Below are 9,878 nucleotides of genomic sequence, written 5' to 3' on the forward strand. Positions count from 1 at the left end.
ACACAAAGCGTGACATTTCTCCTTTTTTTTTCCTTTTTTTCCCCTTTTTTTTCTAACAAATATTTTTCCCCAGACCCTTTTCCAACTCTGGAAAATGGAATGTGTGACCCTTTGCAGAAGTGCCCAGCCACTGCCACAGGTCCTGCACTTGGCTCACAACAACCCCAAGCAATGCTCCAGGCTTGAGGAAGTGTGGCTGGAAAGCTGTCTGGCAGAAAGGGACCTGGGGGTTCTAATCTACAAGCAGCTGAACAGGAGCCAGCAGTGTGCCCAGGTGGCCAAGAAAGCCAAAGGCATCCTGGCTGGGATCAGCAATGCTGTGTCCAGCAGGATCAGGGAGGGGATTGTCCCCTGGGACTCAGCTCTGGTGGGGCCACACCTTGAGTACTGTGTTAAGTTTTGGGCACCTCAGTACAAGAGAGATGTGGAGGTGCTGGAGCCAGGGCAGAGGAGGGCAAGGAAGCTGTGAAGGGCCTGGAGAAGAAATATGATGAAGAGCAACCAAAGGAGCTGGGGATGGTTAGTTTGAAACAGAGGAGGCTGAGGGGAGACCTCATTGCTGTCTACAACTCTGTGAAAGGAGGTTGTGGAGAGGTTGATGCTGGTCTCTTCTCCCAGGTAATTAGTGATAGAACAAGAAGGAATGGCCTCAAGCTGTCACTGGGTAGGTTTTAACTGGACAGTAGGAAACATTTTTTCATGGAAAGAGTGGTCAGGGATTGGAATGTGCTGCCCAGGGAGGTGGTGGAGTCACCAACCCTGGATGTGTTTAAAGGTTGTTTGGATGTGGTGCTTGGGGATAGGGTTTAGGGGTGACCCTTGTAGAGCAGGGCTGTGGGTTGGACTTGGTGATCCTGAGGGTCTTTTCCAACCTGAATATTTCTGTGATTCTGTCTCAGGCATGCTCTATAACTCCAAAAGTCCCTTTAGCTTCTCCTGCCATGCTTCACCTTGTGCTCCTGGCAGAGCTCCTTGCAGAGGTGGAGAGCTCTCTCCTCTTCCCAGCTCTGGAAGAAGGCTCCCGCGATCGCCCTGCACAGGCGGCGGGCGTAGGCTTGCAGGAACACGATGGTGTAGAGGATGCAGAAGAGCAGCCCCACCACGAGCAGCACGGAGGGGTTGGGGGGTGTTGGGGGGCTGACCCTGCACTGGGCAGAGCTGAAGGTCAGGTAATGGGGGTAGCTTCTTTCAAAGTCCTTGAGTAATACATCGCTTTGAGGAATCAAGGGAGAGATCCTTAGTTTAGCCTGAAATAAAGAAAGTTACAAGTCAAATGGAGTCTGAACCAAACCAACCATCAGCCTGGGGGTGTACAATCACCACTACAGCTTGTTGGGGTGCACAAAGAGAAGGGCATTGAAGTGCTCATACACTTCAGGCTGAGCTGGAATAAGAGCACAGAACCACAGAAGAGACCTTTGGGATCAAGCCCAACCGTTAACCCATCACTGTCAGGTCACCACTAAGAGTTTCCCTCAGCATCACACCTGCAATGTGTAGAACATGACCTATAGGTGCTGAGTACTTGGCATGGTGAGACCCAGCTCCATCTGTCATCTGCAGCTACAGAGATCACAGCAGGTCCTCACTGTGTGAGAGTTACAGGGAAGCCATCGCCCAGAGAGCAGCTTTAAGTGGCTGCAGAAGGTTTTTCTAAGCCTCAGTTTTACTGAGAATTCAGCAGCAGCAGGACTCTGTGCTAAGGAACCCTGGGGCTGGGGAAGGAGGCAGGTTGTGAGGCAGGAGAGGAAAGCTACAACACTAAACCAGAACCAGTCCAGATAAAGGATATTAAAACAGGCACAAACTGGGAGAGTTTGTGCAGAGGCTTGCCCAGGGTGACAGCAAAGGCAGTGAGCAGGGCTTTCTCCTCAAGGAACAGCCAGTGCAATAAGATGAGGAGATGACCTCACAGCTGAGACCTGCTCCTCTGCTTCTCACTTCCTTCTGTGCTTGCACCCACGCTGTGGAGGGGAGCTTCTTCCCCCAGCCTGCTCAGAGAAGTGACCTGGCGATAGGAGGCCATCTGACTGCCCTATGCCAGCAGTGTCTTTGCTCCCCTCCTTGCTCCCAGGGGGCTGTCACTTGTATGTTACTCTTTGATGCACTGGAAGGAGCAGCTGAGGTTGTGCTTCTACCTCCTCCCCTCCAAGCCTGTCACTGGGCAATAGGGGTTGTGTAAGGCTACAGAGACTGCAGTCCCCACCACCACCTCTTGTGACACGATGCACAGCAAGGTCCCTGAGTGAGGAGGGCCTCTCCCCAGCACTTACACTGTATTTGATGTTGAGAGCCACGGGCACCACGGAGAACTGAGCTGCCTTTGTCACCGCCCTGTCTGCCACGCTGAAGGCAAAGTGCTCCATGGCCACGACCACCAGCATCAGCAGCAGGGCCACGCTGAGGAGCATGGCCTGCACCAGACATGACATCAGCTCCTCCCGGGACAGCTTCAAGCCTGTTGGTCGAATGAGCTTTCTGGATGAGCCCAGCAGCAGGTGAGCTGCTTTGCTGCCCAAAGCTAACTGCTCCAGCCTCTTGGTGATGTAAAAGTTGTCAAAGCGGAGGTCAGTGAGGTACTTTTTCAGATACCAGCTGGACTCAAAACAGAGGTAGAGGATGGAGAAGCCAGCAATCAGCTTGTTGCCTACTTGTACAGAGTCTTTGACCAGTACCTCAACAGCTAGGAAGTCCCTCCCAATCTTCTCACCAGCAAGGTGCATTTGTTGGTAAATAAAGGAGCTGTTCTTCAACAGTGAGAAGCGGAATTGCCCATCCATAGGCCTGTAAAATTGAATGGAATTCACAGTTTCTTGAATTGCATCCCCAAACTCCCTGTAAGCTCCCTCTAGCAGGGCAGTGGAGTTCAAAAGACTCTCGGAGGAGGTCTTGCAGATGCACTGAATAACCTGCAGAATGCTTTTGATGTTGCTGATGATGTTGGGTGTGATGTTCACTGCAGCTATCATGATGCATGTCGACAACAGAAGCTTCCGGCCTTGTTTGGTCCCTAGGGTAGGCATGATCATAGTGAAGACACAACGGGCAGGATGCACCAGGAAAAGGGTCAGGAAAAGGAGTAGGCTGAAGGAGATGGCCACTGCAACAGAGACTTGCCAGGAGTATTCCAGGGAAGCAAACATCCAGTTGTAAAAGAGGCCTCCTATCACTGCTGTGATACAAGAGCACTGCAGAAACAAGGTCCACAGCTCTCTGCTGTTTGCTGGGACAGGCTTGGAGTAAATGAGCCATAGGTCTGCCACAATCCTGCACACCTTTGGGAACAGAATGTCTTCACAGTAGATGTGGGCTCTCGTCCTGTAAAAAGAACAGGATGTCAGCAGAGGAGGTTCAGAAACGCACTCACTAGAAGGCTTTCTCCAGATGACCACTCGTGGGTCCTTTAGCGTCCTTGTCTGAGTGCCTCTGGTCTCACTCTTCTCTACTTCCCTGCTGGCCTGAGTAGCTAGGACTGGGATCCTCCCTGGAAGCAAGCAGGAAGGGGGGGGTACAAGGTTTTTCTTGCAAGATCAAACAGCAAGGCACACGTGGCTGCTTGTCCTCTAACACCAGCACAGGAAAGCAAAGTATTATTCTATAAACTTCCTCCTAAAATCACTCAGAGGGGCCAGCATCCTTGGCAGTGGCTCCAGGGGAGATTGGTGGCTATTTAGAGGGTGCTTAAGGGAGAAAGAGGAGGTTCCTGGCTGCTGTGGAAACCTTTGCAGCAGCCCTGTAATTACAAGGTGTTCAATGGAGCAGTTTCTGCCCTCTCTGACTCTTAAGAGGAGTCCAAACATATGTCTGCAGGTTTAAGGGTGAGAAGTACAGAACTGATCAGAGAAAACAGTTCCACACTGAAGCTTCTGAAATCTCCAAGGATACGAATTTGGCCACTGTAGACAGAATGAAATGTCCCATCAAGCTCTTTAAATGTCTAATGAAAACAGAAGTTTGGGAAGGAATATCACTTCTCAGGCCTCACATCTGGAGTGACTCTCCAGAGACCAGAAAACCTGGTGGTGATACTGAGCCTGTCCCCAGGATTAAACCCAGCCAGGCAATCCTCCTCTTCCCTCACTCAACAGCACCCTCAATTATGTTTTGAGGGAGATTTTGACTAGAAAATGAGATTTTTTTCGGTGGAAAAAAGGCCATTTAACAGCTATGAAGACAGAGAAAGGAGAGAGATTAGAGCAGACACTACATACCCAGCAGCAGAGAGTCTTGCAAGCCCAAGTCTTGCTTGAAAATTCTTCATGCTCCAGTGCTTCACTGCTGAGAGAAGATCCTGAATGCAGGATGGGAAACCAAGGCAGCTGGCACTAGTGAGCCAGGACTCAAGAAATAAAAAGATGTTTTAAGGCAATTCAGATCTGGCAATTCCTGAAGTGAGCAGGCAAACTGGTATGTGAAGCCTGGGCACTGACCCTTCCACAGGGCAGAGCCAGGATGCACAGCACTGCCTGGGCTTTACACTCCTTCTGGTCTTACTGTTGTGGCAGAGAACATGACATGTAGCTGAAAACAATGAGTCAATGACATATGGACTGACGAAGATGGAACAAGCATCACATGGAGTCTGGGGTGTCACCCCTCTCTTGGGGAAATCAGCTGACTTCTCCTGCCACTGCCCAGCAGCAAGGTTGGGATCTGTCTCAGAAAGAAAGGGAGCTTTGCCTCTTTCAATCACCAATCATGGCACAAAGGGCATGGCAGGATCCAGCAAACCATGTGCTGAAACAGTGAGCTCATGCATGGGCTGCACAAACTGCTTGAAGGCTCATCCCACAGTCCCAGCAGAGGAAGACAAAGCTTCAAACCTGAACCTTTCCCAATTCCCTGTAGCCAGCAAATCCACTGCAAAGATTGCCCTGCCACAGGCAGGGTTCCACAAGCCCTGGGGAGCTCCCAGACATGCAAACCAGGATGTGTGGTCCTCCATGGGGCAGGCTTGTCTGACCCCCGGGGCGTGCAGGCAACAGAGCTCTAGCCACCCACTCACTGGGAGACAAGGACCAGCCCTTGCTGTTTGCTCCTCAGTTATGTCTCCAAAGAGGAGGATTCCCCTCACCACCCTGCCTACCCCTTGCATGGAGCTGGTGGGCTATGGGAGCCTTCCCCAGATCCCACCACACTGGTCCCTTTGCCAGACACTCTCGCACTAAGCCACAGCTCGTGGGCAAAGGTGACTCAGCTCCCCCAGCCACCACTGAGCCCACTTCTCACTGGGACCTGCTGGGTGGGAACAATCAGACCCCTGGGATGTTCTCATGCTCCCCTGGGTTGGAGAGGGCAAAAGGCTGGAGGTCAGCCCTTCTCTGGCTGTCCCCAGGGATGGAGCAGAGAGCAGTGGGAGAGCAGCACTTTCCCCAGGGGACACAGCCAGAGCCCCCAGCAGCGGCAGTCACGGCAGGACAAGCAACCACGAGCACAAGTGAGCAAAGCAAACCTCTCTCTGCTTCCTCAGCCACCATACAAGGCACTTTCTGCCCTCATTGCTCCTCTCAATTGCTCTGCTTCATTGCTGGAGTTTCTCTTTATCCCACGTGGCTGGTAGAGCAAAGGTCTCCTCCTGGTTCCCTGGAGCGCAGACACCAAGCGGGAAGCTCTGACTGGCTCCAGCTGGGCAGAGGCACCAGCCAGGCGGGCCTGAAAGACAAGTGCCACTTGTTTGGAGCATCCACAGCAATTGCTTGCACAGGCCACGAATTAGGTCTTGAATTCAATTTGCAGACTCTGAAGAACCACCCCAGATGGCCCAGAGCTGCATGCTGCAAAACTCATCAAGCTCCCCGTAGTTGCTGTTCTCAAATGAAATTTCTTCCTCACCGTATTTCTGAGCTGATTTCAGTAGTCCCTGGGACTCCATCCAGGCTGAAGAGGCAGATTTCTGGGCCACCACCAAAAAGCACAAACAAACAAACAAAAAGAGTTAGAAATAAACAACAAAGCAGCCCTCAAGGCTACAACACAGTGCTGAGTGTTTCCTGAGCCTGCTGCATCACCTGGCAAAGATGAAGCCTGGGTGGGAGCCATGCTCGACCAGTAACTCCAGGCAGCACCAAGAGGTGTTTGTATGCAAAGTCAAGCTCAGATTTTCATCTGGCTGTGGACTACCCAAAATCCAGGGTATCTTCTCTTTCATACCTTGAATTTGTAACTCCTAAATGGGCCAGACTCATTGATGTCTGATCACAGAAGTGACCTTCAGAGATCAGAGAGTCCAATCCCCCTGCCAGAGCAGGACCATAGAATTTAGCACAGGTCACACAAGAATGCATCCAGATGGGTCTTGAAAGTCTCCAGAGAAGGAGACTCCACAACCTCTCTGGGAAGCCTATTCCAGTGCTCTGGGACCCTCACAGCATGTTGAGGTGGAACCTTCTGTGCTGTAGTTTCTATCCATTGCCCCTTGTCCTACCCCAGGGTGCAACTGAGCAGAGCCTGTCCCCTCCCTCCTCACCCCCAGCCCTCAGATATTTATAAACATTTGTTAAATCCCCTCTCAGTCTTCTCTTCTCCAGACTAAAAAAGCCTCAGGTCTCTCTGCCTCTCCTCATAGGGCAGTGCTCCAGTCCTTTAACCATCTTCCCCAGGACACAATGAAAGAGCTTCTTTTGCCTAACAAAAAATTTCAGTTCAGAGGGTGTTTTACAGAGAGATGAGGAGCAGGGAGGAAGGCTGGGGACTGGACGCGAGCAGGACCCTGCATCTCAGCGAGGCAGCTGTGACATCTTGTGGTCGCGTTCTGCTAAGGGACCCGGAGACCTGCCTGCATTTCAGCCTAGAGACTACAGGCGTCTGAATGGGAGAGGTTTAAGGAAACCTGAGGAAGTGGAGGAGAACTGGGATGGTGCTGGTCGGGATGGTGTTGGCGGGGGGGTGTATTGCTGTATCCCCCTCGGGATGTTCTGAGGTGCATTTTTCCACCCTGTGTCCCAGGGGATCTTGTGGCCAAGCTCCCAGGGGCTTTGCTTTCTCAACAAGCTCCAGTCTCTGTAGAGCTTGAGCTCAAAAATGTTCCAACATCCCTGATTTAGACTTTCTGGTGCTACAGCAGGAGCTTCCTCTACAGTGGGCTCCTTTGTGTCCTAGCCAGAGAGCACAGCCTTGTACCCACCAGGAGAAAGAGGTCACACGAATTCCTCTGCTTTGCAGACTGCAGTGCTCACAGAGTGGTCTCAGGCCAGTGCAAAGAGGCAGTGACAGGGTCACCCTGCAGTAGAGAGTTCTGGGAGGGGATGCAGCAGAAAGGAGCAGCTGTATCCCAGGTAGAACATGGGGAACATGAACTGCACAGCTTAGGAAAATGCCTGAGTGAAGAAGATGAAAGGAAGGCTAAACCAGGGCTGGTTTAAAGCTGAAGCTACTTCCTGGCAGTATCATCAGCACCCATTGACCACATTATTCTACCAATTCCAGACATGGAGGGTGTGGGGAAGATTAGGCCATTAGGGCTGCTTCTTTGCTTGTTAAAACTCACCTGCAAAACAGCTAAGGGTGGCAGAGTCAGGCTGTGTCTTCTTAGGCTTCATGGAATCACAGAATGGTTTGGGTTGGAAAGAACCTTTAAAGGTCATCCAGTCCAACCCCCTGCAGTGAGCAGGGACATCTTCAACCAGAGCAGGTTGCTCAGAGCCCCATCCAACCTGAACTGGAAGAGTTCCAGGGATGAGGCATCTACCACCTCCCTGGGCTACCTGGGCCAGGGCCAGGACTACCCTCAGAGTAAAAAAATGTTTTCCTTCTATCCAGTCTTCATCTTCTCTTCTTTGGTTTAAAACCACCCCTTGTCCTGTCATAACAGGCCCTGCTAAAAAAATTGTCCTCATCTTTCTGATAGAGCCCTTTAAGTATTGATAAGCCACAGAAAGGTGTCCCACAGAGACCTTACAAATTCTATAGCTTCTATAGCTTGTGCTGTAGGCATAGAGCAAACCCCAGCAACATCCTTTCAGTGAGTGACAAGGGACAAATGCGATGAGGGAAACAAGGCTAACTGCCCTGCAAGAGCTGAATTTACCCTCTCATACTGGGCTTTCATTGTGTCATGAATCTTTCCCTTTCTCTCCTGACCAGAAGGAGAGCTGAGCTCAGCCTCAGAAGCACTCACTGCTGTAAGGACCTTGTAGAGCAGCTCCACCATCTGAACAGTTTGTAAAGCAACTCAAATGCTTCTGGGACAAGAAAATTCCTCCAAAATGCTTTCCTACTGTAAATAAACCAGAGTGATTTCCACCCATGTGTCTCAGGACAACGTGTGGATGTTGGTCCTGGCTTGGATGGGGAACATCAAAGCAGTAAAGCAGAGATATTCTGGATGTTGAATTTCAATGGTGAGTGGCGTTTCCTGTTAATTAAAATTCAGAAGCAGGCTGCTAATCTGAATGGCTTTTGTGATGGCCCTTGGATTTTTACACTGGTGGATAGTGGGGCAGAGTTCCTTTAAATAACACAGGTAGCTGAGCTTATGGAAGAGTGGTACAGCACTTGAAATGCCCTTCCCTGGGAATTCTCCTATCTCTGCTCACATCACAGACCCCTCAAGAATAATGAGGTTGACTTACTATTAAAAGCTGCTTTTGGCAAATTCTAGTACTAGCAGTACCAGAAGAGCAACTGCTCATGCAGAGCACTTCACCCTTGAACCCCAGGGGTACTAAATCTTAGTTCTCTGGTTAAAAAAAAAGAAAAAGAAAAAGAAAAAGAAAAAGAAAAAGAAAAAGAAAAAGAAAAAGAAAAAGAAAAAGAAAAAGAAAAAGAAAAAGAAAAAGAAAAAGAAAAAGAAAAAGAAAAAGAAAAAGAAAACACGTAGCAATGAAGCAGGCCAGGGCAGTCCTGTTCTCACAGATGCCTGGACATGAACAAGTGGGATTAGGTAATGCTGTCATCCATGCCCCTTAAAACAGGTCCTCTGGGGAACCCTGGGAAATGCAGGGACTGCTGGTAGAGCTGGCAGAAGCCAGGTCTTTGACTTAGAGCAGAGGTTTGGGAGCCAGGTCCTCCTCACACCTTCCCCAGGTCTGCCAAGGCACTGTTGTGTGACTGTGGGTAAGTCCCTGGTCCCTCTCTGCCTCAGTTTCCTACGCTGGCGTGGGGATGACAAACCTTCCTTGGCTGCACTTGTGCTATACCTTCTGATCCCTGGCCAGACAGTGCCACAGGCATACCAGAACCCTGGCAGTGATTTCTGGAGACTTCTATACGAACTTTGTGGTCTCAGTTCTGCTCTCCTGCTCAAGAATAACCATCCTCCTGGATTCAACCAGAATGCACAGGCAGAGCTGAGACTGTCAGAAAACCTGTGACACTCACGTGTGCCACAGAGCTGGGCTGGGTCTTACCCTTTGAGCCTGGCAATCAGACGATCCAAGGGCCGTCGCTGTCTGTCCTGTAGTCTGCCGGGACAGAGGCAGCTTTGTTCTAGTGCCCGATCTGCTCTCCGGCAGCTCCAGCCGCGGCAGGGCAGTGGGACTGCAGGGCTCTGTCCCCGACGCTCGGCCGCGCAGGGTACAGCCTGTCCCCGATCCCCAGGGCAGCCGGTGGGACACGGAACCGCAGGCAGCAGCTTTCCCTTCCTCACTCAGCCCGCCCTCACTAAGGCACCATGAGGAGTGCCCACGCAGAACCACAGTGCCCAGACCCAGCACACAGCCGGCAAGGAGCTGCCCCAGAGAAGTGGGGACCAAAACCACCTGCTGGGGCTGCACCTCTTTAGCAGAGCAGCCCTGAGATGCTGGGCTGGAAGCCTTCCCACTGCTCAGCAGGGCTCCCTTTTGCTCAGGTGAGGAGGGAGACCTCACTGCCCTCCTGCTCCTCCTGGGGAACCACTGCCCAAATCAGGGGTGAAGCACAGGGAGAGGGAGGCTTGGCCT

The 9,878-nt window shown here is 51.3% G+C and overlaps 1 protein-coding gene across 1 annotated transcript; it reads right to left on the reverse strand.

The window, feature by feature from the left end:
* Positions 1-926: 926 nt before the first annotated feature.
* Positions 927-4,261, reverse strand: OCSTAMP (osteoclast stimulatory transmembrane protein). The gene is made up of 3 exons (XM_054392152.1): positions 4,212-4,261; positions 2,274-3,318; positions 927-1,247 (listed from the first exon to the last, which is right to left on the reverse strand). The coding sequence occupies exons 1-3, from the start codon at positions 4,259-4,261 to the stop codon at positions 927-929; spliced, it is 1,416 nt and encodes a 471-aa protein (XP_054248127.1).
* Between the last annotated feature and the right edge of the window lie 5,617 nt (positions 4,262-9,878).

Source organism: Indicator indicator, chromosome 24 (assembly GCF_027791375.1).
Source record: "Indicator indicator isolate 239-I01 chromosome 24, UM_Iind_1.1, whole genome shotgun sequence".
Taxonomy (NCBI): Eukaryota; Metazoa; Chordata; class Aves; order Piciformes; family Indicatoridae; genus Indicator; species Indicator indicator.